The sequence below is a fragment of the Melanotaenia boesemani genome, chromosome 6, assembly GCF_017639745.1.
Source record: "Melanotaenia boesemani isolate fMelBoe1 chromosome 6, fMelBoe1.pri, whole genome shotgun sequence".
In the NCBI taxonomy this organism is placed as follows: Eukaryota; Metazoa; Chordata; class Actinopteri; order Atheriniformes; family Melanotaeniidae; genus Melanotaenia; species Melanotaenia boesemani.
Window position 1 is genome coordinate 24,277,380 of NC_055687.1, and position 27,624 is coordinate 24,305,003.

The following is a 27,624-nucleotide window of genomic DNA, read 5'->3' on the forward strand; positions in this document are numbered from 1 at the left end:
TTTAAAACAATTGTTTTTACATTCAGAAACACTGCAGTAAAAATAGTGGCACAAAGATGACAGCTCCAATGAACCTGGGTACATGGAAAGGTTGTATAAATGGTTCTTTCTAAGAGAATAAAAACGTAACTGGTAATTGAGTAAAATATATAGAGACCTATAGAAACACAGTTTTTAATTATATATTACATTTTTCTGTCATTGACCTTTGATTTTGTTACATGCTGCACCTTTAAGCTCATTGTTTTGGTTTTCTTGTCTGCAGCTTTACTGTTCAGCAGCTGTGACCACTTAAAGGGAAAAAAAAGACTAAGATGCTTCTGCAGAACAAAAGTTGTCCACAAAAGGCGACCAAACAAAGTAGACAAACCTATTGAACATAATGCAACATTTAGTATCTAAAGAGTTTGATTATCCCCTCAAGGTTGATGGGAACCAGAGCTGAAACAGGACTATTTTTTTTAAGAATATTAAACTTGCATTAAGCTGATGGATGCTGTTACCTATTAATCCATTCTCTTACCTCAATTACAGCTGTCATCAGGCAAAAAACACTAGAGAATTTACCAGCATGCCGTTTGCTGTGAATATAAAAAGTAGTGCTCAAATTCCATGAGAATGACATCATGCTTCTTACGTTTGTGTCACAGGCACAACATAGGTTTTTGTTCTTTTATTTATGTATTTAATTTCCCCTCATGTTGGGCATAACATATGCTGTTGAACTCCTTAGACATTTTAAAACTGTAAGTAAGCAGGCTGGCATGCAAGCAAGCAATTATTAACAGCACAAAATGCAGAGCCATTACAAAAAGAAAAGAAAAAAAAAAGTTTTGTCCCAAAGTAGCTCTCCACATCAACAAATTCCTCAGCAGAAACAACATAACGAGTCTGAAGCTTGGAGCAAACAGTGGCGGAGGCCAAAAGAAACTGTTGTCAGGCTCTGTCTCTGGTGGTGAGGCCTGAAATAATTGCATGCACATTAGAGTGTATGTCCTATAAATTGCCTTTCTAATATAAGCCAAAAGAAATAAACATCATAATTAGTAAAAGATATATGAACGACTGAACAGTATTGCAGGGCTGCTTTATGAACAGGTGAAATTAGTTTGAACTTGGCTGGGAGTTCAAGTATTTTTAGTTCTGGTTTTGGAATAAGTATGAAAGACAACCCACAAAGCTCTTCTCTTCTTTATGACAAATTTTCAACGTGACATCTTGCCAGTGACATCTTTCTTTAATCAGCACTTTCTTGATATGATCAGCCTCTCTTGTGCTTAAAAAACTAAGCTAACACCCTCAATGACTTTTCTTTCTAAGGAGCACTTACGAAATCTCAGAAATCATAACTCTTGAATAAGAAGATCCATCTGTCTGCCAAGATATGTGATTCTGACCACACTATCTTTTCATTTCTTGTTCTTCTCTGCTCCCTGCCCTTTTTCTTGACTTCTTCTTTAACTATTGTTCAATTCAGTTCTTCCACTCTTCTGCCCCACTGCCTGCTCCCTCTGTCCTCCAAGGCCTCTAAACCAAAAGAATTATATGATAAATTAACAATCCTGAGGATGCAGTTTGGTGAATATCAGTGTGCAGAAAGCACCACCATGTTCTTTCATATTGTTGTGAGTGTAGAAGACAAATCTGAGACAACTTACTGAATGGATGAATTTATGAATCATACTAACAACTTCCATTCTTCATTGAGCTTCCAAGAGGAAACAAGACAAACAAGTTGTCTTCCTTTCTCAAGTTTAAAAAAATGCCCCTTAAACAAGTGAATGCATCATGTCTGACTTTGCCCTTGTCACACTGATGTATTAGGTAATGTGGAGACATAAAGCAGGTGGCTCACATCTGTTTCTCTGATTTCCACATTTCCTCTACAGAAACACAAACTTTCACTAATAACTTCAGGTCTGTGTGGTTGTGAAGCAGATTTACAAACCAATTATATATCTTAACCGAACTTATCCTGTTGTCCATATGTCTCATTTTATGTATCAAAGGAGTTGCCGGAATAACAGTGAAATGCTTTCTCCTGCCAACAGACACATCTGCACAGTAAATATGTGGTCACCAGATGCTCTACTTAGCTTAATACAAACACTGTAGAACAAAAGAAAAGAGCAATAATCCCTCTCTTTTTTTTCTTTTTTTTCTTCATTATATATAATTCCATTCAAACTTGAGATATATAAAAACAATGTAAATTTCATGTTCAAAACAGAAATACTTAAGGATTCTGGGAGCTGGTCCTGTGAAGTGGGGCCCCTGTTGATTAGGCTTTTTTTCAGGGACATTTTAGTGGATGTTTAATGGGTTCTCCGTTGTTTTTGTCAAGCCATTCAGGTGCAGTTTGCGGTGGGGAGCTTGTTGGAGGGAAAAGCCACAAACAATGTTTGATTTAGCAATACAACAGTTTTTTTCTTTCTGTTTTTTTTGTTCCACAGAGGAAACAGGCCTTCTCATAGAAAATTATTTAACTCAAACTGATCCACATAATACAGAAAGAGTTGGGTTTGATGTCAATCATATCTTCACAATGAACAAAAATATCTGTCTTCACAACAAGAAGAGTGAATGACCTCAGTCTGAGCAGGTTTGTTCATTTGCCAAAGAAGAGGAGGACATAACTAAAAACACATCATCCATCTTCAGTGCTCTTTGCCTCTTATCTCTGGATGCTCGATTCTTTATGTCAACGAGCTCAGAGCTGAAACCACTCATGGCTGAAAAAAAGTAAATTATCATCTGGTCATCTGGTTACAATAAGCAGATCTGGATCACTTTGGCTTCCAACAGTCATTAAATTTTACACTTATTATTGAAAATTTACATAAGTGGAGGACAATGTGTCTTTTTTGGGGGGTGGGGGGTTGTTTTCACTGTGTTTATATTTTGTTAAAAAGGTATGTTTGCCTTGAACTTACATTTGTTTTGCATTATCAAGCTACTCAAAGTAAATTTCTGATAATAGTGATGCTTTTAAAAGTTCATACATGAACTGATAATTATCTTGTCATCTTTCAGCTGATTGTCGTAAGAGTTCAGGGGACACATGATGCAGAGTGTTGTGCACATACAGTAATTTACATTTTGGTGAGGGTACAGGAAGTTCACTGAGGACCAAATGGGGAGTAATTCTGCCCAAAGCCTAGTGATTATCAGCATCAGTTTGCATAAATAACTCTGTATTCACAATATTTCTTATGAAATAATGAAAATATTCTGTAATTCCCCCTGACTTTGGAGTTTTGTGTCCATCTAAACAGTGGCCTGAATTAGAAAAGTATATAAGTCAGAAATCCAAGGGGCAGAACATCCAGAGGAATGCAGTAGTCTGTTATGTGTTGTTTGACATTTTGACAAGTCTCTGATAAAACCCCAGCGCATCAGTGTGTTCAATAAACAAAACGTCCTCTAACCCTCTCTGCAGTTTTTCTCATTACACCTAATGCTACTCATTATCCTAGACATGGCACTGTAGTAGCTTAACAGCCCTCTGCTAAAACACACCAAAAAATCTGGATCTTCTTCTGAGATGTCTCGGGCGTTGGAACTCTGTATGCTTCTTGCTTTATTCAACAACATCTCTGCATCTACAGAAGTCTGCACCAATTCCCTTTTACCTGGAGCTAAAGGTAAAACTTGTCACTTTGTGTGTGAGTAATTGCATGAGGCCAAACACTCTTGGCTATTATATTTATTTAATTCAGAAGATTTTAATGGAGGGGAGAAAATAAGCTTAGGCTCTTTACTAATGCAAATCAGCAGTTTTGGATTCTTGGGTACTTGGAGTCTTTTGTAGACTAGTGTTTGTTCATAGTGTAAGGGGGGGTAAAAAGTGTTAACTATATTTTAGAGTGTGAAACTTTCTAAGGAGATACCCCCAGCACTTTTCAGGGTTTGCAGAACTGATGATAAAGCTACCAAGCATTAAATGTCCTGTGGTTTACTAGCTAGCTGCTTACCCTTAGACTCTTGGACAGAAAGCCTCCCTCTGTGTGTTTTTCATTTTACAGCATCCAGTAGCTTGTTCCCCCGCTGGTTCAGACAGACAGAACTAATAAAATGCAAAGTTTAGCTTTAGTTTTTTGGGGGGGGAGTTCTTAACACTAGTGAAAAACACATTTAGTTCAGGCTCAAATGAAAGCCACAGAGATGTTTCTCAAGGGCAAGGAGTCAGAAAATAGCAAAAATGTGTAGTAATTAAAGGTAAACCGATTACACTTTAAATTTTTATCACAGCAGAGAAAAAAGATTTTTCACTCTGTATAACAAAACTACAAGTAAAACTACAAAAGTCAGGGGGTATGAGTAAGGAGTGACTGGAACACCAAATCCACTTTCACAGCCTTCCACTGACTTTTATATAATGGTCAAAAAGTCCCATTGTGTCCGTGTGTATTTAGACAGCTGCCACTCGAGTGAACTGATTATTTGCACAAGACTCATCCAGATACTACCGACCACAGGGTCAGTCTCTAAGTGCATATTTGAATGGGCGTCAGAAGTGCATTTTTCTGTGTTTCATATAACCCAAAAATGTCTTATTATTTACTTTGAGCTTTTTCAACAAACATACTTTTATTGCTTTTACTGGTACTCTGACTCCCATCAGTTTTAAATAGATTTTGCCAAAATTTTAGGTTTTACTGAGCAGGGACAATGTTGATGAAACACATGTTATGTTAAAGAAAGATTCAATGACTATTCAATGAGGTTTCCCTATTTAGAAATTTCTAATCAATGCCAGATTATTTTTGAGACAAAAAAATTTCAATTTGACATCGCAACTGCCAAGTAAATGAGGCGTGTTATTACTTTTATGGTCTTAGCTTAGTTCACAAAAAGAAAAAATCTGTACAGACATATGAGATTAAATGTTGGATACTTATCTATAAAGCCTGATACAAAGCAAGTTAGAAAACTTTTTAGATTTTTTGCTGAGATACTTGTCATTAGTGAACATTCTTTTATTTGTGTATTTGTATATTTCTTACATGTCAATTAGTCAATTAACTCTATCCACGCAATGTCATTTTATAAACTAACCTGCGATTGAGTTTGCACAAGAACTCAAACACAAACGATTTTTCAAAGAATGCATGAAAGTCATTTTTCGCTTGTTTTCATGTTAATAATGTATCCCTAACCTGTTGGCTAAGAATTTTAAAGAAGCAAAGCCAATGACTTCCTATATTCCTCTTCACAATCATTCCTTCTACATCCAGGAGACCAGGGGGAGACTGGAGAGGAAGGAGATCAGGGGAAACTGGGGAAGAATGGACCACCAGGACTTCCAGGTAAGCATGCATCCATTCAGTGGATACTGTACATGGAAGATGAAAACAAGGATTCCTATACATTTCCTTGATTAGAAATGGATCATAAATAGTATGACTAGAAAACTGGTGCAGATACTTCTTTGCCCTCCACAAGTTCAGCATTTAATTCACCTAACAGCAACACATCCACAACTAGCAGATTAAAATGTCGTGCAATTTAAGAAATTGTTCAAATAAAGTAAATAACTCTTTGATGTTCCTTTTTTATTTTAAGAAAGAAGACATCTTTTCTCTTGTTCTCTTTCATAAAAATCAACATCAATCCACTGGAGGAGTTGTATGGAAGAAACAGCGCATCCTTACAAGAATTTTCTTTATTCTAATTTAAAAATGTTAAAATAGTAGTACATGCAGATTTTAGGGGTTTTTATAGCTTTTTTTTTGCCTACTACCAGTGACAAAAATATGTCTTGCTAACTTACTTCACCATTTAAAATGGACTTTATTTTGATTACACAGTCATGCTTACAAGAAAGCACACGCTCTTTCAATTTTAACCTATTACGAATCAAGAAAACTGAAAAATGAATCATCTGGTCCATACCAGCTTTTGAAATTGTATAAATATAACCTTATTTCAACAAGATTTAACTTATTAATATGTGTTTTTAAAAAAGGAAAAAGAAATCTAAGCTAAAATAACATAGTTTTAAAAAATGCACCTGATGATTCAGTAGCTGGCAGAATGAACTTAAGCAGCAGTAATTCGAAGTAATAGTTTTCTGTATGACTGTCACTCACTATCTCACATCATCAGGGAAGAATTTTGGATGATTCTTCTTTTCAGTGTTGCTTCAGTTTATTGAGGTCTGCAGGCATTTGTTTATGCACAGCATTTCAATCAGGTTGAGGTCTGGACTTTAACTGGACCATTACAATGCCTTGATTATTTTCTCTTTTTTGGTCATTCTCTTGCGGATTTTCTGTTGTGTTTGGGATCATTGTCCTGTTATATGACATAATATGGACCAAGCTTTAGCTGTTGGACAGATGGTTCCACATTTGAATATAAAATATTTTGGTATACAGAGAAGTTCATGGTCGACTCAATAACTGCAAGATGTTCAGGTCCTATGGCTGTAAAACAAGTCCAACTCATCACCATGCCTGGCATGGAATGAGCTGTCTCTGCTGATATACTGTGTTTATTTTCTCCAAACATGGTGCTGTGTATTATGACCAAATATTTTCACTTTGGTCTCATGTCCAAAGGGGCATTGTTCCAGAAGTCATGTGGTTCAGATACAACTATACAAACCTAAACTGTTCTGCAATGTCCTTGTTAGAGAAAAGCACCCATTCTTTGTTTGTTTGTTTGTTTTTTTTCCGATTGACAATTTTTAAAGTGTTTTCAGGTTTCAAAATGCTGTGCAATGCAATACACATTACCATCAGTACTGATTACAAGCAAAACAACAAAAAACAAGGAAAGATTTTAAAAAAAAGGGGGGTCCCTCATTAAAACGAAAAGGTGATGGGAAAAATAAAATAAAGTAAAAAAATAAAAATAAAATAAGTACAATGGTACACAAGTTCAAGAATCACAGAAAATTAGAATGTCCCTTCAGAAACCTTAATGTAGACTTCCCATTTATTCCATTTTTGTGTGAAAAGATCCCTTTTATTCAAAAGTCTGAAGGATAACTTTTCTAAAGCTGCCACATGCCCAAGCGTTACTAGACCAGTAGTTCAGAGCATCGAGAGTCTTCCATTCACACATAATTCATTTGTGGCCCAACATCAGAGCTGTCTGAATCCACGCTACATTTGAGGGATCTTAAGAAGGGAAGGATCACCCAACACAAGTAATCTGGGGGAGAATGGGATTTTGCATTCCTGAATATTTTCAATACAGGAACTTATTCACACCCAGAAGTCGCGTATACAAGGGCAGTCCCACAGCATGTGTCTGAGAGTGCCCTCTCCTCGGCATTTCCAGCATTTTGGGGCTTTGCATAATTTAGATGGTGTCCAGTAAGTTCTATTTGGGATCTTGAACTGGATGTCTTGTTCTGAGATATCTGGACATGCTTTTTGAAGTTTTTTAAAATCAGATTCCACTCTCCATTTGTAAATGCTGTGCTTAGGTCAGACTCTGACACTACATTAAGGGCAGAAGCAGATTTGTCTGAGCCATGGAGAATCAGTGAGTAACATTGAGATGCTTCGTGTCCTGATCCAGATATCTTAATTATCTGTGTGGGGATGTCTGCATTGGTAGTTTGAGTGGAGGGGGATCCAAATGTATTAACAAGTAAATGTCTCAGTTGCAAATGAATGCAATGCAATGAATCTGATAAATATTTAAAACACCTGATGAGGCCCCCCTCATATAGATCACCCAGAACCTTCATTCCTCTGTTAAATCACAGTTTCCACATAACAGGTGCCCTATATGTAGCTTTTGGTTTAGCCAGAAAGAGGCTGAAAGGTGACGATGAGAGTTGCTCTGGAGGTGAAGACCAATGAATCATATGTCGGAGACCAAAGCTTAGGTAATACAAAAGGATGTTTGGAATGCACCCTATACGCACCCTTGTCTTGTGCCTCTGCCAAGCTGAAATAGTTGTGAAAGCACACCATTAGTGAGGACTGTGGTAATGAGGTGGGTATAAAAAAGATCAATCCAGCCTAGAAATTTAGCACCAAAGCTGAAGGCCTCCAGGGTGGAGAACAAAAACTGCCACTCCACCCTGTCAAATGCTTTCTGTGTCTATTGAGAGAGCAGCTGCAGAAGAGTCTTTGTAACATAATGTCCACATGATATTAATTAAACATCTAAAATTAAGTTGTAATTGAATAAATTATGACACATTATAATACATCACATGTTGTTGTTCATTTTAGATTCTATTTTTCTAATTATGAATTTTTCTAAGATGAATTTTTAAATTTATCTAATACAAGACTTACAAGTAATTGGGTTCCTGACAGTTAAAGGGCATAAAAGAGGCCAATATGTGGATGTTCTAGCAGCACCTCTTTATGTTCACATAGAAGGAAAAATTCTGTTTTTATCCCTCTGATCCAAAAATATTAAAAACATTACTTTAATTATTGTTGTTACATAAACAAGCAATCAGCTGTGTTGTATCCTACAGCAAAAGTCAACATAACTTTGTCCTAATAGCAGCCTTTGCATATGCCTCATTTAAAAAAACTTGCTTTCCTTTAACATGCAGTATGCTGTTCTGTGGAAGACAGACAGACATATGGAAACAAACTTGTTAACTGCTGCTGAAGCAAGCAGGGGCTTCTCCATATGTTTTCCAAATGGGGTTTTAGAAGAGTTTGCAAGCCAACTAGCCATATAATGACTGCATAAACACATCTACACACTCCCACACTGACACACGTGCTGTATGCACACAAGGAATGCAAGCAGGCATGTATAGACACAATTTTCACAATTTACAAATGTAGACACACATTTTAGCTTTAAACATAGTAAAAACGCTTTGGTTACTGGCTGCCCTCCTTTTCTCCACAGATGTTTGATTTAGTGACATCATAGTTTAACAAATGCAGAAAATTTCATTTACACACAACAGTTTTCTTTCATAAAACCTATGTGAAATAAATACCAGGGTTTCTGTCATTTCCAGAGATGAAAAGGTGTGTACGTGTACGTTTTCAACTTTTCAACTTTGCAAACATTATTCAACAGTATAGCAAAACCAGTCATTATGGTTTTTCTGTCTGTATTCTTCCTGACAGGCATGAATGCAGGTTTCTACAATGATTTTGTAACTGTCGACAGTTCAAAAGATGACGCATGTATTCCCAGTCTTAATTTAGGCAGTGTTACAGGAAACAGTTGCTTAATTTTGGAATGTTAAAAGGGAATAAATGACTGTGAATGTTTCAATGGTCAACAAAAACAGTGGGTTTCCAAGCTTATTAACATCTATAAACTGTTAGCTGTGTTTTATTCAGAACTGCTTTGGAGGATTTAGTTTAATTTTAGTATTTTAAACACCTGTAGGGGCAGCCAGCATATGTAAAACAAATGGAAAAGGACTTTACTTTATGAGACCTAGTTTTCTTTCCATCCTCCACAAGCAAAACACAGGTCATGTTTGCCATTTGACTGAGAAAATAATATTTAATAAATGATTCTATGTTCTGTTAAGTATTGTTTATGTCAGTTATGTAAGAGTTTTGGAAGTAGATTAATGTTGTTTAAAATGTGTCTTAGACTCCATAAATCCTGTGGAAAAATGCAGCCTTCATTCTCCAGCAGCTGGACAATCCCGTCGTTAAACCAGTTGAAGAAGTTAGCCATTATAAAAAGTGACTGCAGTGATAGGAGGAACTGTTATCTGCCCGTTTAGACAGACGGTTTAACTGGCAAGCATGAGTGCTGCCAAAACAAGATTAATCAGCTGTTACAGACACAGATGGAACAAGAGGCCAGCAGATTCAGTTTCTTCCTGCAGCTAGAAACAAACACCTACAGAATAATCACCTCTCACAATCAATTCTCAGATTAATATTGACAAATGTTTACTTTGTGAGAGAGCTTCTGAGGTATTCCTGCAGAAAATTCCATAGAAATTGCATGCAGATTATGGTGGAATTTCCCAAAGTCCTTTGCGCTACAGACCTCATATAATACATAAAACCTCACAGCTTCTGCCAACATCTCACATATCACCATTTAGAAAATCAACATCAGAAAATGGTAAAATCAGTAGTGAATATAACTGTGTATATATGTGTGTGTGCAGATTTATATTATTGGGACCTTTTCCAGCATAAACAGTAACACAAACCAGTTGTAACCAGAACATCATTACTGAAGGCCTGGCTGGGGTGTGAAATGAGGTTATTTAGTCAGGCTGCTTAAATACACTGGTTATAGCTATGGTTAAAGTTTAGGTTAGGTTGTTTGCTTTAAATGGATAAAAAGTGTAATGTCCAAAAAAGGATAGTTGTGCAGGCTTTGATACGTATGTGTGTGAGTGTGAGTGTGTGAGTGTGTGTGTGTGTGAGAGAGAGAGAGAGAGAAAGAGAGAGTGTGTGTCAAATCCCTCTAAAAGAAAAATGCTTTTCCAGTGTGTCACTTAGAATTTGAAATTCCATAAATTTCCAGCTGAATAGTTTCCTGAGGAAACACTCATTCAAAAACTGGCAGAAAGCCTCTGTCTGCTCTGTAGTTTTCCCACACACAAATACACCCCCCCCCCCCCCCCCCCACACACACACACACACACAAATGAACACATGGATAAGAGTCTATCCTAGTCTAATTTTCTCTATCAGCAGACAAATCTTAGAAGAGTATTTTCTCTTTACAGCAATCTTAAAAATCACTATGCTTATGTTGAAACATAACCATATCGTGCTCTTTCATTAAAATCAAGTACATGCAAGTGTAAAAGTACAGGAAATAAGAGCAGGCATTTATGGATTTAGCAATGTATTAGTAGACTCATTCTTATAGGCCATTTTGACTCTGCAAAAATCCACACACTACTGAAGTGAAAATCATGACAGCTATTAAAATTGGCTCAAAATATCAAATACCTATTTTTAAAAGACCTTTTAACACTATAATAATACCTGTAGTTCTGTAACATGAAATTCCAAATGTCACAACCATGGTGTGTAAATGTGGGTTCTCTGGGAGATCAAAATGTATTTATCATGTCTCAAATGTCTTTCCCTGCCCTCTTTTCTTTTCCTTCAGGAGTACCAGGGGAGCCAGGACTTAAAGGAGAAATGGGCCACACAGGAAAGATGGGGCCCACTGGAGACAAAGGTCAGAGTAAAGTCATTTTCCTATTCTTTCTTTTTGATCTAAAGTTCATGTTTCTTAGGTAAATAAACATGGTGTCTCTTTTATTATATATCCCTCTCTCTTTCTTCTTTCTATCTTTCCTACAAATTTATACTTCCGAGTAAACAAGCCTTATTAGTTAAAGTATCGGTCCTTATTTAAAAATGGTGTTTACAGTAATTGAATAATGAATTTGTTGGAACATTTTCAAGAAGTGTGATATTGTTTATCACATTTTTTTAAATATAGCCACCATTTAATAGTGAATGAATTCTTATTTCAGTGCTATAAAAAGTTTATAAATGTACTGTAAAGTTTCAACATAACCGTAGTGATTTTTAAGATTACTGTAAAGAAACAATACTTTTCTCAATCTCTTCTGAGCTTGGTCTGCTGGTCGACTAAAATAGATTGAAATGGATACACTTAATTAGTATTAAGGGTAATGCGCAAGGGGAAATAAGTGGTTCAAAACTAAAGAGCCAAAGATATAAATAATCATAATCCAGCAATATGTCAGTCAGCTGCTTTGCCCAGGGTAGCTTTATTTTAATAAAGAGTCATGTTTTCTTTTCCTTCTGAACATTCCCTGTTTTTAGTAATCATTATGTTTAACAACAAAGTGGCTGTGTATCTCAGAAATAGGTATCACAACTTCAGATTTTCTGAAAGCACCTGGAATTGAAAAACAAGCAAACAAAAAGGAAAAGCAAAAGCACATTGCCACCTGGAACAGGATCCCAAACTACAAACCAGACACTTTTAAACAGATTGCTAGTCTTGATAAAGTTTTTTTAATTGAAATATGTTGAATTTCTACACCTGGAGTGGCATGTGTATGATTTTTCCATTACATGAGTAATGTAATATATTTGAGTAATGTAGCATATTTTTTCTACTCGTGATCTATGCCAGTGGTAATCACTGACCAAATATAACCAACTAACTGGTTATACATTTTTTTAAACTTACATATCTTAGAAAGACTGTAGATGTACACTGTGTTGCTGTTTTTACTGTTCCTCATACAAAAGTAGGCCATTGTAATGTTTATACTGCACATTACTTCCCCAAAACGAACAACGGCCAGTTAAGTTAATTTCCACTATTAAGCTAATGTATAATACGATTTGAAATACACTCTGGACTTCAATTATACTTACACTGAACAATTTATCACAATTTAGGATATTAATAAGTCATATATTTTTGTTTAAGTACTGAAATCTATTTGAAACTGTTAAACTGATGTGATTAGGTTAAAATTTGACCTGAGTAAATCTGTCAGGGTGTGCAGACGTTTTTATGGGTGTGATGCAGCCATCTGCTGGACAAATTATGCAACTTCATATAAACACAATAAAAATTATCATGTCTTTAGTAAATTCAGACTTATACTCATGTTTTTTTTTTTGTTTGTTTGTTTGTTTTTTTTTTTGTTTGTTTTTTTCTTCTGTAGGTGACAAAGGCCATAAAGGTTTGGATGGACCTGCTGGTCTAAAAGGGAAACCAGGTGACAAAAAGGATTTAGTTCAGCTTCTAAATGTGACACTTCATGACTTCTTGCTCTTCTCTGGTTAATGTAATAATTACACACCTTTATTTTCCAAAGCTATATCACACTTTTATGTGTATTTGACAAGTATATAGAGTTAAATAACTGCATTTGAAACAGTAATTGAATAAACAATATTTGTAAGCACTGGCCACTTCCTATAAAGTTTAACATTCTTGGTTGTCTTTTCATGTGCTTATTCTCTTGTTGTTGTTACAGCTTGATTTATTTTACAGATACAGTGGTCCAATTTAATGACAGTTTATTTTACCAGGCAGATGCTTGAAATTCAATTATCTCTCTTATGAAATAATGTCACAGCATATCATACAGCAAAGAACCTGCACAATCCCATATCTCCCATCAACATGTCTGTGTCAAGAGTTATAAACTGAGGGAGGCCATCATGGGTCTGAAGCATGATTGCTTTTTTTTTATTATTCCATTCCAAGTAAAGGAAGTAGAGTACATGAATGCCCTTTTCCCAAACTCATTTAAGCTCTGGTTATTGAGGCAAATAGACAACCTGAGATAACGGATTGTACATTGAGTTGTATTTAAATGCAAGATAAAAAAGAGGAATGGAGGGAGTAGTCCAGTTATAGCTTTATAAATAAAAATGTGCCAGTATAGAAGCTTGCGAGTGGACAGGGATTAGCATACAACGTACAATCCAGCAGGACAATCAGCTTGAACATCAGATAAATACTCAAACTGTTCTAACCCTTGTTTAATCCATTAGGCACAACTTGTGACTGTGGCAGGTACAGGAAGGTGGTTGAACAGCTGAATGTCAATATCGCCAAGCTGAGGAACGCTCTCAAGTTTGTAAAGAATGGTAAGGCCTCGGTTACAACTTTTACCCAAACTTAGTGTTGACAGGTTAGCAATGTGTCCCTTAAACTGTGAAAAACATGCAGGAGCAAGCCTAAAGACAAATCATCTCTAGACATCTGTTCATACATCTCTAATGTAAAACAAAGTGTTATAAAAATCTTCTGTTCTACTCTTTTTGGATGGAATTTATCCTGTCCAGTTGTCTTGGGATTGAGGGAGACAGAGGAGATGTACTACCTCCTTGTGAAGGAGTCCAAGAGGTTCAGAGAGGCTGTGTTGAACTGCAAGCTAAGAGGAGGCAGTCTGGCCATGCCGAAAACCATCAACACCAACCGTCTCATGGCAGACTACATCAGTCAGGCAGGACTGACAAGGGTTTATATAGGAGTCCAGGTTCAAAAAGAAGATGTGGTAAAGTCCAACTGCTGTGACTCATGAGTTTGTAGTTTGCAAAAAATTTAATAATCCAACTGGGTAATTGATTTTTTTTCACTCTGAAATATTATTTCTGTTCTCTATTTTCATTATCAGGATGGAATGAGAAGTTATATCTATGCAGACTCCAGCCCTCTGAGTGGGTTTGCAGCTTGGAGCCAAGAGGAGAATCCTACCACAAACTCCACCTGTGTGGAACTGCTCAGCTCTGGGACATGGGGTCACGTGGAGTGCAAATCCACCATGTTTTTCATCTGTGAATTCACAAAGAGCAGGAGAAGAGGAGGTGGAAGAGGGACCCCTGCCACAGAATCACAATAAGTTAAATAACTAATTTGTTGTAAGTTATCAGATTATTAGCTTGTTTGTGTATGTTTGCTGATATTGTCATTTATAGGAAAAAAGTATCAGTACTTTAAGAAGAGAGCATTAACTTTAAGATTCACTGCAAAACAATGACATGTGTGACATGATCTATAAGGTGTCAAAGTCAAGTTCAGCTCCTAGGGACTAAATACTATCCTAGGTACTGATGTTTTTTTATGTGTTTTTCCCCCTTAAAATACCATTACTAAAATTATTCAGACCCTCCCTGTTATGATTAATTATTCAACAAGTTCTTTACATGTCTCCACTGGGATTTGGGGCCACACCTTGATTGTTCAAGCTCTAAGCATCATCTTCAAAGTCATCCTGATGAATCAGAGCTAGGTGGGAGCCAACGTCTTAAGGCAGACACTCCAGTGAACATTGACTAACGCTGTTCTCCCTGGACGCTGAGCAAAAAGGAGGAACTTTTCACACAGGCACATAAATATTTACTTAGCCTTTGAAAAAACTCATATGGACAAAGAACGCTTTCAAAGCTATCAGATAAGAAGAAGATGAAATGTTTGCAACACAAACATGGCAAAGTAGAAGCATTCAACCCCAAGAACACCACCCAGGAGAGCCTGTCCTCTTTGTTGGTATCATGGGAAGCCAAAAGAGCTTTTTTAAAGTCCCCTTCCAACAGTTCCTGATTCCCTAACATCTCACCTTGACACCTATGACAAAGAAATAATAAAAATCCTAATGATCTCAATATTGCATGGTGCATGACTCTCAAAGTCATTTCTCTTTTAGTAAGCGGGGCTCTATAAATATGCTAATAAGCTCCTCCCACAGTCCCGTGTCTCAACACTTTCTTAGTCTCCAAGACTCCTCAAAACGCACTCTGATGCAGCACTGTAATAAGTTGAATTATCCCTGAGCAGAAAGTATATTGTAAACAACAAAAAGCAATAAATAAAAATAATTACTCTGACTCACTAAGCTGCCAGAATCAGGGCATACTAAGCAGGTCTCACTGATTTTCTGCCCTGGAAAAACAGACAGTCAGCTGGACAACTGTGCCAGCCATTCCCAGGCTTTCTCTCGTTTAGCTGTCTTCATAGGTTTAGTGGCAACCCCAACTGTTTTAGGTCAAATCTGAGACTGATTGAGAGAGGAGTCATTGTCTTGCTACAGCACCATCTCTCCTAGTGGAATACACCTCTCTGTATCACTTCACCCTACCTGCAGGAGTTCTGGCAGTGTGTCACTAAAAAAGAGAAGTACAAATCGATGTTGACTACTATGTGGAAAAACATATTATTCTGGTGCTAAGTGAATAAGAAGTTATAGTAGCAGTAGTTTATCCAAGGTTCAGCCTCAGCAGAGGAAGAAGCAGAGATGGAGCAACACCATAGGAAACTTTCATTAGGACTTTCCACTCTAACTGTATCATCCACTATACAGTGTTTGGCACACAGGACTCACTAGGTGATCCAGGCAGACAGATTCTGATGCAGGCCAGGCACTACTTGGATTCATATTGCTATGCCAAATATTTAGTTACCTAATGCATAAAGAAACACGAGCTGAATATGTGCACAGCAAATCTGAGTTGATGGACAGTATAAGTACTGCTTTCCACTTGTGAATAATCTTTCTCACTGCAGACTGATAGACTCCAAATAGTTTGGAAATGGTCTTATAATCATTCCCAGACTGATGAACAGCAGCAATTGCTTCTGTAAGATCATTGCTGATTTTACTTTTTGTCGTTGACATTATGTGAACACACTTGAATGCTCCAGACCACCACTTGCCGAAACATCTGCTTTTATAGAGGGGTTTACACTTGCTGAATAAATCAAGCAGATCCAAAAATGATCTTTTTTTTTTCCTTTTTTATTGCTGCAAAATAAACAATGAAAAACTTCCATATTCTGCTATTATGTTTTCTGCCTTGGCATCTTTAGAGAGCAGGTTTAGGAAAAGAAGTTTACTTTTAATCTCTGATTTTAGGAAGCTGGCATGGTTAACTTTCCATATAAAATCAGATTTGATTTAAATTTGTTTTTGAGAGCTGAGACCATGTTTATGGGGCTCTAAGGGAGCACAGTGAAACAGATTTGAGAAGAATCTGTCATTTTAACATCTTGTGTCCTCATAATTTAGTTTGTGAGATGTACAAAATTATTCATAGTCACGGTGGATTTAATGGTTTTGTGTGTGTATTTCTTTTTAAAATATTTTTGGGACACCTGTATTTGCCATGTTTATGCCCTTGCCCACGATCCCAAGACACCTGCACAGGATTACACATGCTGTCTCACTTTGCCTTTTAACCTTCTACATGTTTGCTAAGAATTAGCAAAGGAAACATTGTGGCTATGATACCATCACAATGCCAGAGCCAGCTCTGCTTAGTGAAGGAGGTTGTGAGAATTGACAAAAAGATTAAACAGCAGGTTAAATTTAAAGGCAGGTTTGTTTGTACAACACTTTAATGCTTTACATAAAATATTAAAAGCATTATGGCAAGGTGCAAAAGAAACGTTAATGGAGAACTAAAACAAATTAAAAAGAATTAAAGGGATGAAACAGAAACAAAACAAACTAAAATAGAAACACATACTCAAAAAGACAAACTCTACCTTAATTAAAACCAGCAGCAAATAAAAGGTTTAAGGCCCAATTTTAAAGAGCTACGGTTTGGAGTAGACTTCAGGTTTTCTACTAGCTTGTTCCAGATATTACAGACATAAAAACTAAATGCTGATTCGCCAGTTTCCAAGGTGGGCTCACCTGTGTTTGCCCGGATGGCTTTCAAGTTGGTTCTGACTGGGTTTCAGCTGGGGCCCAGCTTGTTTATAATGATGAATGAATAATAAACCCTGTTTAAATTTGCCCTGTTTATGCCCATGCTCACTAAGCACACCTACATCCATTATAGGGCTCTCACAGCCAGCCCACGTGGGCTTCACATATGGGGGCCATGTAACTGAAATGACATGGGACCTGCAAAATTTGTCCAATTCAAGCCCATCCCCACTCAGTAGTCACATAGCCTATATTTACCCTTGTGGGCCCCACAGGGACATACTGGCTGGGAAGTTTAAAAAGCAGTTAACGGCAACAAAGAAACTTGAGATGTCATGGCACTGAATGGCAAGTGAGGTGAGGTTGAAAGAAGAGATGGCTTCAATATAGAGGCTACTAGTAGGGGATCAAAATATATCTCATAGTCCAGGTAAGAATATGCTGACTGATTCCTATAATAACAATAATAAATAAATAAATAAATAAAATACTAGTACTATATTAGTTTGTGGCAACTGTGGTTATTATAAAAAAAGCACATGTGACCAGTTAATTGATACTTGGTTTAAATTACATATTGCTGAGCAACAGGGAAACATCTAAAACCTGCAGGACAGTGGCCCTGGTTTATAGTTAGTAGCCTACAGTAAGACCTGAACAAGACTGTGCAAAAGTGTGTAAATCCTAAATGTAAAAAAACAAAAAAACAACAACAAAAAAACTTCAGAATTCTGCATCCACAGTAATATCGTAATATCACAGTAATAAACTCAAATAAGCTCTGAATATCAGATCATTTCCACATAAATATTACACCTCATAATTACCATAGTTTTTCACTTACTCAAGCTTTTTTCAGGTGCCCATGCTATTGCTCGTCACAACCCCTCCGAAGTTTGTTTGATGAGGTGTGTGGACTTGACTCATAACCCGACAACAGACAAAACTGCTTTGAGAAATGAGCAGAACCAGCTGAGGATTCATTCCAGCAAGAAGACAAAAGTGGTGGAGGTGCTGGGGAATCACTTAAATTCTATGGCTGCAAGTCCAAAAGAGCTAAAACCAGAGGTCAACAGATAAGAATTTAAGGTTTGGTGATTAAACTTGACATTGATTGTGAACAACACAATTTCAGGCCATTTTGATTGTGTCTAATATATTACATATCTGTCTGCATAAATGATCTGTCAAGGAGGCAAGGATAAGGCTTAGTTAATGATACACTAAACTGGTCCAAGCCAAACCTATGCCGTCTGTTTAATGTTACACAGGAACACTGAATACGTCTGTATATATAAAAAACAACTTCTGTCCAAGGAGTCTGTCTGGAGGTTTTACATTATAAATCGGCTTGTTCCTGTTATTAAATAGAGAATTGTGGTATTTAAAAAAAAAATCTTACAAGTTGTTTCAGAGCATAATCAATTATAATCAGTAAAGGCTAATCAATTCTGCAATTCAATCTGATCCTAAATTCAACTAAAATTGGAATTTTAAAGATTAATTAGTAATAACACACATCTATAGTCATACACATAATCTATTGTTTCTGACTGGCGAGGGCCACTATACAGCTGACATCATCAACAATCAGTCATTCAAAGTGCAAGTTTAATTTAGTGCCTCCAGAATCCTGTTTTTTTTCCATGTGCAGGCAGCAGGGTCAAACACATGCTTTCCAACATATTCTTTCCAATTGACTTGATGCTTGAAAAAGATTTTTGTATAGCTAAATCTGATAAGCAATCGCCATATGCCACATGACCAAATGTAGCTCAAAATGTATTCTAACTGCTAACTACACTAAAGCTAACTGTGCCCTCTCAGAGGTTATATCAACATTGGCTCACATAATCCAAATCCAAGCTAATCATTAACTGTGGCTTACCATAAAAAAAGAAACAAGCTCTTCTTAAATGTTGTAAAAAAAAAAGCAGATTTAATTTTTTTAATAACTTTGTTCCTCCCTAAATTTAGTATCAAAGACATTATGTTACAAAGCTGTTGAACGATGAATGCATTACATGTGGAAATCAGTTCTATTCTCTCCTCAGCTGCTCAAACTTTAGACTAATATTTGCCTTTAAAACGTCTTTGCTTCACAGTGCACTTGCATGTTCAAGATTTACCAGTGCCTAAACCATGGTTTCACATCTCTACTTTCATTCAGTTTCAAACAGGAACCAATGCTGTCTACTTGTCATTACGACAATTTGATTTTTCTTCACAATAATAAAAGAACTGTAGTGTTTTCTTGTTCACACAAAGGGGGTCAAGAGCTCTAACATAGGGATTTAGTGTGAGGGAAGTTGCTGCCTTCACTTAGCGTAGGAAAACAAGAACCCAAGATTGGGACGCTGGATGTAAACCTTTACCAAGTAAGTGATAACATTTAGGGAGTGGAACAGCCTAAAGAAGTGACCTAGGTAATGGTGCACTGTCACTATAAAACACACTCCTCAGTTTTATGATGCATTTAGTAATATGCAAACATTATGGAGCGATAAAAAGATGTTTTTCATTTCTTTAAATTAAACCACAAATTTGTTCAATCAGTTTATATCAGGACGAGATGTGTAATTCATTTTATATTTTACATATTTTTCACTCATTTAAGTATTTTAAAACGCAATTAGATTATTTATATCTTGTCTCAATCTCAGCTTTGCTGCATATCAGCTTTGCATTAAAAGACTAAATGATCAGTTTGAATGGAGAGAGATCTTAATAAAGATCTATGTATTTTAATTTAGTTGAACATACATTATTAGCTCACTTTAAAAGTAAATCAATTATAATTTTAAGGTCTAGTCACATTCTTCACGTTATTTATAAAATACACATTTGGATATCAGAACTTCCGAGACGTCAATAAATGCAGCACCGGTTTCCAGGGAGTGGTCGCTGCTGCACCTGTCCGACCTGTTTGAGGACACATGACTCCGGAGGAATTTCTCCCGCTGCTCCCGTCCATTGTCCAGAAGGAGACGAGAGGGTGAGAAGCAAAGAAGAGGAGGTGACGGACCGAAGAAAGTCATGTCGGAACCAGACGCTAATCCCGCCGCCACCTCGTTCCCAGCGACAACTATTTCTTTACCTTTGGGACCGGAGGTGTTGAGGACTTATTCTGGAGCACTTGTCTGCTTAGAAATAGTAAGTTACATTTCGGTATTTAAAAAAAAACGGTTTGATATCATTTTCGCTCGTGTATCAGTGACCTCGGTGTCTGGATAGTTATTATCCTTTCATTAATAAGCAATTACTTTTTGGTGGTATACTTTTAGCGCTAGATTAACGCGCACTTTTTACTCTTTGATGTGATTTTTGATGGACCACCGATTGTCGCTCCGATTGCCTTCCGGCTGGACTTGTTGCTTGACATCCAAAGCAAAAGCAAACATGGCTTCAAGGGACGTTAGCAGCGCATGTTTTGCAACTGTGCTGACCACAAAACGGGCTGAACATGAACATTATCTACCGCAATATTTATGAAAAGTGTAAAAGATAGTCCGTAGATAAGTTATGTTGTGCCTGCATTAGTAATTGTGCCATAACCCCACAAGGTGACCTCTGCATTGCTTCCAAATGCAGCCTCTAATCTTCTGATAATTTGACTATTTATCTAGGGTAACAAGGCTCTTTATAGGCCCTCATGTCAAAACACTGGCGTTCAGATGCTGGCTCATGGCTGTATTAAAAGCAATTTTCACCTTGGTTATTCTTGTCATATAAAGCCAAAAGTTTCTTTTAATATTGTGATTTTTTGTACTCATGTCATTAGTTGTTTCACCTCTGTATTTACCCATTTTTTTTTACCAAACACATGCACATCATGTCAGCATATGTCACTGTGACTTTCAATATTTAAAGACAACCTATATGCTTCTGGACTCATTTTAACATCCAAGCTTGCTAGCTTTTAGAGTTGCTTTTGCCAAGAAATAAAACTGACCCAAGATTGCAGACAGTCTATTAAGTAATTCAGTGTTTTTTAGCTCACAATAAAGGATGCACCAATCTGATTAGTTTATTTTTGTAAATGCCGTCATAACAATTCAGTATATATATTTTAGGTGCCCTATATTCATCTACTGACTTGCTTTTAGCATTAAAGCTCACGTGTCTTCACAGGTTTAAGTCTCTTCTCATTAAATTTATCTCAAGGTTAAAATGCACATGCATGAATAGATTTAATACTGAAGATAATATTTCCCATTGTTGTTTTACTTCAGAGAATTAGAATATCCTGGTATCAGCTCAACAATCTGCAGGCATCTTTAGTCTAAGTACCTGGTATGAAAAAATGTTTCCAGAGAGACTACATAAATGACTAAGAAGACTCTTTTAAAGTGTGTTTTCCAGTGTTTTCATAAGGATTAAGTAGTTAAATTTTAACATAACATAAAATTAACTGAATCTATTACCAACCCTGAGCATTCACATATATCCCTTGTGGATGCTGGTGGCTTTATTCATTGTGTAGCTTTATGTGACAAGTTTTTTTTGTTTGTTTGTTTTTATCCCTCAGTTATTTGGTGGTTTCGTATGGATCCTGGTGGCATCCTCCAACGTGCCTGTCCCCCTGCTTCAGGGCTGGGTAATGTTTGTGTCGGTCACCACCTTCCTCCTCTCCTGTTCCTACCTCGCTCTCCTCATCACTGGTTTGGCTGACCGCATCAACACAGACTGGAACTTCTTGGTGAGCTCAGTTGATTAGTTTGTCTTGTCTTCCCTCTGTCAAAGCTGCATATTTAATGAACAGAAAGAAAGCAGTTTGCTAGAAATGTTATTTTTATATGTTGATTTCAGTGTCTCACTTGTTATAAAGCCCTAGTAGGCAACTGAGTGCAATATGACACTAATTTGTTAAAGGTGCTGTCCCAGTGAAGTTAAACATGACTGTGTTTGCTGATGTTACTGCAGCAGCTGTTTGCTGCACTGAAAGCAGAGATCTGGTTCCTTGTATCTGTCTTATTGCGGCTCAACTTGTATTTTGTGTATCTAGAAATCAAACACTGACAGCTGAAAACATTCCTGTAATACAATAGTCTAATATACAATTTTACGGCTGGTTTAGACTCTCTTTGTTGTTATTCTAGCTTATTATTTCATATTATTTCATGCCAAGTGAATAAATTGTATTAGTGTAATTAAGTTACTTTTCTCACAAAACTTTGTTATGCCCACTATGCAAGTTCCTCTATAAGTTACAGAAGAAACCGCACCCTTTACCACAGGGCATTTATTATTTTATTTATTATTTTATCTTTGTGAAACCATAAAGGAATTTCTTATGTCACATTATGCATTAGGATACGTGCAGTTGTGAATGTGTCTGGAAAATGCTGCTTTAGTAAAATTATCTGAAAGCATAGTAAAGTAGGTTATTTACTGGCTCTTTTGTGGGATTTATTTACATCACACAAAATATTTTATGAGCCATTTAAATATTAACTCACTTAAAATGCTTTTTGCACTATATCTTTTTAACTTTTGATCCTGCAGCTGTGGCACATTAAACACTTTCTTACAAGGGTCTAGATTTAATAAAAAGCCTAAAAATAAAGTCATGTTATTGTAGGGGACTCGACATTTGTGTTAAGTCGGGGTTCTCAGACAGAGCTAGCCTTTCCTTGGGCTCCAGGCCCCTGCTCCCTAGAGTAGCCAGGCATGTGGGGTTGTTTGTTTTCAGCCAAACAATGAGTGACATAGATGATGAGCTCACACTAAAATACAACAAAGACCCGCCTGTAGCCCCAACAGGCTCACCGAGTCAGCTACACAAACTCTCATTAACCTTCCAACACACCCCTCTCACTCCTTCCTCCTCTCAGTCTTTCATCCCTTTCTCACTGTCTTTGCTTCACTTTGCTTTCTGCATAGTCTTCAATTTAAAATCTCTTTACTTGTCCACTCTCCTGTATTTTTGATTGTCTTTGTGTAATACCTGTCATTTTGTCAGCCGTGCTTGACAGTTATTTAAAAAGTTCATTCTTTAACAGATACAGGGTGCTGTTTTGACATTGCCAACGCAGTTAGCTGCAGTGGCCAGTGTCTCTTTGTTTGATAATTACTTGCACAGTTTTTCCCTGAAGTAGCTAAAGCGAGCGGCCATTCAGCAGCTTTACAAACAACTAAATCATTGTCCAAGCCTGTACCTGTTAACACCTGAAACATAAACGTTTTAAACTCCTTTTACCTTTTTTTTGTAATGTTTCCTCCTTTCTTTTCTCAGGATGTGGTTTACCATTTCGTAGCTTTGCTGTTCTACTTTGCTGCCTTTGTGTTGGAGGCAGCAACCACAGCAGCAAATGGAGGAGCTCACATCACAGGGCTACCAAACAGCACTGAGTCTGTCCTGTGTATAACCTACCCTCGGGGCAATATATTCACAGTCCTGAATTACAGGGAATACAGTATTAATGTGGTGGCCACGGTAAGTCCTGTATTAAATCTGTGCTTTTTAATTAAAACGATAACACTGCACTTACCATACTATCTCAGCAAACAGGAGCCGGTGTAAGTCGGCCATTTCCTGAAGCAGGAGAGTAAGGCTGCATGATGGATGAAAAGTTGCATTCAAGTCCACTATTTTAACAGGCATGCATCTCTTGTAGTCATGGAAAATAAGACCATGCAGCTAAAACAATGCATCATGCAGCTACAGACAGAAAGAAAGAAAGAAAGAAAGAAAGAAAGAAAGAAAGAAAGAAAGAAAGAAAGAAAGAAAGAAAAAGAAACAGGCTGCAACATAATTCCCCTATTCAGAGTACTGGCACATAAGGTATTACAGCTGGCTCCACCCAGCAAGGTGGCAGGATTGGTTTCTTGGGTTTGTTATGTTTGAAACCATGACAGTCTAAATCCAAGGAGTGTGTCTTTGGTGTGCTGCAGTTTTCAGGTTCATCCATGCTTTTAACAGTTTGTTTCAATTATATGTTCATGTGAACATATAAACATGAAGGAAAGGCTATAAACTTGTTTAACAGCTGTGGTGGTTATAAACTAGCAGTCACAGTGTTAGTTTGTCCTTTTGGTTGTAATAATCCTGCCACAGCCCCAATACATAAGCAGTTTTTTGGGGGTTTTAGACCAGTAATTGTTTCAAGGCACTACATCCAATTTAGCAATTAACGGTTTCAGTTTTAAACAAATTGCTTCTGAGATTTTAAACTTAATTACCTATGCTGTTAGTCGGCTAAAATAACAATTTTTTCAAACTTTTATCAGTTCAAAATAGTTAAATATTTGAGTAAAAATATTCTACTACAGTCTGTTTTTCTCAAATTGTTGGTTAACCTCTTTTATCTCTGTCCCAGATATTTGCTTTTGTGGTGACACTTTGCTACGGCTGCAGTTTGGTGATGGGATTCAAGAGGTGGAGGATGTAACCAGGAAAATGAACATGAACTCATTTTACAGTCGGTTCGTGACTTTAACATGCAGACGACTCCATCCGATGATTCGGAAAGTTCTGTAAGGAGACTGTTGTTGAGGGAGCGATCATTACATCACAAATACAGAACAGAATTTTAGACCTTGCTATAACATCTGCAACATTTCTGAATCAGAAGAAAGAGTAAAAAAAAACATCTGGTATGATTTCAGGGCAGTAATATTGTGATACGAATATTTCCTCTTAACCCACACACCCCTCCCTTTCCTGGGTCCCGGCTTCACTGACAGACTTTACCATTGAAATATGAGAATTAGGAGCAGTTACCTGTGGTGCTGAGGAGCTGTTAACGTCCTCTAGCTTTAACATGACTGGAAGTCAGTTGGGCATTTGAATTTCTTGTCAGAATATTTCAATATGTTTGATGACTTAACTGTTTTTCACAGTATTATAGTTCTTGTATACTTTCAGTCAATATGTGCTATGCATTACTGTCTGCTGCCAGTCTGTAGTGACTTCAGCAGATAACAGAAACGTATTCAAAGTCTTTGTTTGGCAAATCTGTCACTCCGATAAATGCCTGTATACTGATCACATAATATTATTAATTATAAAAAGGTACTATAGGTACGATATTTCAAACATCATAATCTACTGATATAGTAAATCATTTAGTTATGTAATATTTTGAATTGTGCATTTTTAGTGTTTGATGTTTCTATTTAACTATGTTGATGCATTATTTAATCAATAACTATCTTGCTCTGTACAAGATTTTTTCATTCCATTTATTGTACACTTTTGTCTGCATTAGGCTGTATTTTTAAAATCGTTCTAAATTTGGACTTTCTGAAATCTGCTTTTTAATTTTTTAATGCATTTAGAACAAGATAAATAAAAGTTTAAAAAAAGGTTTTTGCTACATTGTTTGGTGCATTATTATTATTATTAGTATTATCGTAATTTTATTTTATTTTTATTGATTTATTTATTTTTTGTAGTTTTTTTTTTTTTTTTTTTTTCAAGAACAGAGCCAAGATGGAACATCTACAACAAAAACAAAACAGTATAGGGAGTCCAACAGAGAGCATTAGACACATACATTATATACATCCACACTTATATACATTCAGACAAATAAACATTTACACTTCCTGGCCCAAAGAAAAAGTCGCCATCTGGATTTAATTGAGCAAAAAGGTAAAAACCTTCTATTAGATAATTACAACATGGGTGATTATCTTTCAGCTGACCAGGTTTTTAGCCCCATCTAATACAATGAGTAGCTTCTCATTTCTTAAACAAAAGACTTGCTTAAGATCTGCTTAAGAAGGGTTAGATCATTGGCAAGCGTCATGCACAGAAAACAGATGAGATGCGGAAACTACTAAAATTAAGAACCAAAATAAGAACTGTCCAACATATTATTAAAAACTGGAAGGATATTGGACAATGGTTTTTTTTCCAGGGAGAAATGTGGTCGGAAAAATTCTCATTGATGGTCATCGGTGATCACTTAAATTTTTGGTAAAATCAAATCAGAGAAAAACAACAGTAGAGCTCATAGCTATGTTTAATAGTGAAAGTATGAACATGCAGAATGTGAAGGGAACTCAAGGGATTGGGACTGAACAGTTGTGTAGCCATAAGAAAACCACTAATTAGTGAGGTTAACTGAAGAAAAAGGCTTCAATTTGCCAGGGAGCATAAAGATCGGACTCTGGAGCAATGAAAGAAGGTCATGTGGTTTGATGAGTCCAAAATTTACCCTGTTCCAGAGTGATGGGAGCAAGAAGAGAGACAGATGAAGTGATGCAGCCATCATGCCTAGTGCCTACTGTACAGTTAGCCAGGTCCAAGTTCAGCAACATTATGTACACAAAGAATTATGTCAGCTGATACCTGAATATACTGAATAAGCAAGTTATTCCATCAATGGATTTTTTTCCATTGCCCCATTGTGTACATGCATACAGCTATCATCATATATCATCACTGATATATCTCTAAGTTTTCCAATCTTGCAGCAATAAGTCCTACTCTATAAAATGTTGTAGACATTTAGCCCAGTTCTCTTTGGTAACATGCCCAATACGGCAACAGTTGTACCAGTGCGGGGGACATTGCAGTATTAGTAAAGAATATTAGACCATAGAAATCTATCATGGGGCTTGAACACAACATATGTAAGAAAGTACAACATACAGCATCACATCCCCAACAAAGATCAGAGTTTTTCTAAGTCCAGCTGTGCTATTTTACATGTGGTCCAATAGGTCCCATTAATAATTTTATAGTTTATCAAACATGTCTGCATTTCTCTTTACACTTTGAACCATGATCCAGTAATTTGCCCCCATATTTCATCAGATTTCTCTTTCCTTATATGCTTTATCCAGTTTTCTTCAAGGCCTTCAAAACTGGATGACTGAGATCCCCACAAAAGGTTCTAAAATCATGATGTCTTCCTTTTTTAGGAAGTTCTGGACAGTATTTCTGTACTGGATATAAGAGATAATTGTTTTGTGGTGTGAGAGGATGAAACTTTATGCAAGTGTTCCTAAAAAAATCCTTGTTTGAGGGTTCATACTTTGCTCTCAATTGTTTAAAAAAAAAAGAGTTGTTTCCATCAAATAAGTCCCCAATGTAAACAATCACCAATTTGATCCAATCAATCCAGGAAAATGTTTGGGATTTTTTTCTGTTTTTTTTTTTTTTATCTACCCTGAAGTTTTGTATTATGCCATACTGATGTTTGAGTTGTAAAATTGGGATTTAAGCCTATGATTTTGTGCAAGATTTGCCATGATTCCTGCGAGAAGAAGAGAACTAGATTATTATAAGGATCACGGGATCTAGTGGTTTGAGTACTGAAGTCTGGTATTGTTTGGTGCATTGGCAATGTTATTTGTGTAAATAATAGGCTGTGTATTTGATATGTCACTGAGAGCTGTCTGTTCTGCTCACTTTAAGAAATTAGTACAGCATGTGTGTGTATATGGTAAGTTCATCATTAAGGTTTATTTTGGCCGAGTCATGATTGTTATAACAGCCAATAACCACCAACTTTGCCTTTTTTATTATTATTTTGAAGGAAAGAAGTTAAAATATGTTTAACTAAAAGGAAGTTTAGAAACCC

The 27,624-nt window shown here is 36.6% G+C and overlaps 2 protein-coding genes across 3 annotated transcripts; both read left to right on the top strand.

Moving 5' to 3' along the window:
• Positions 1-3,440: 3,440 nt before the first annotated feature.
• On the top strand, positions 3,441-26,793 carry colec10 (collectin sub-family member 10 (C-type lectin)). Of its 2 annotated transcripts, XM_041988260.1 has the most exons (8): positions 3,441-3,644; positions 5,238-5,309; positions 11,044-11,115; positions 12,593-12,646; positions 13,431-13,526; positions 13,725-13,936; positions 14,057-14,300; positions 26,783-26,793. In XM_041988260.1, the coding sequence occupies exons 1-7, from the start codon at positions 3,545-3,547 to the stop codon at positions 14,279-14,281; spliced, it is 831 nt and encodes a 276-aa protein (XP_041844194.1). In that variant the 5' UTR covers positions 3,441-3,544; the 3' UTR covers positions 14,282-14,300; positions 26,783-26,793. The 2 variants fall into 2 exon arrangements, with proteins under 2 accessions (XP_041844194.1, XP_041844193.1); XM_041988259.1 differs by lacking the exon at positions 26,783-26,793 and having other exon boundaries at positions 14,057-14,485.
• Positions 19,994-24,993, top strand: mal2 (mal, T cell differentiation protein 2). The gene is made up of 4 exons (XM_041988261.1): positions 19,994-20,242; positions 21,618-21,788; positions 23,325-23,525; positions 24,409-24,993. Exons 1-4 carry the CDS (start codon positions 20,126-20,128, stop codon positions 24,478-24,480), a joined length of 561 nt encoding a protein of 186 aa, XP_041844195.1. The 5' UTR covers positions 19,994-20,125; the 3' UTR covers positions 24,481-24,993.
• Positions 26,794-27,624: the final 831 nt, after the last annotated feature.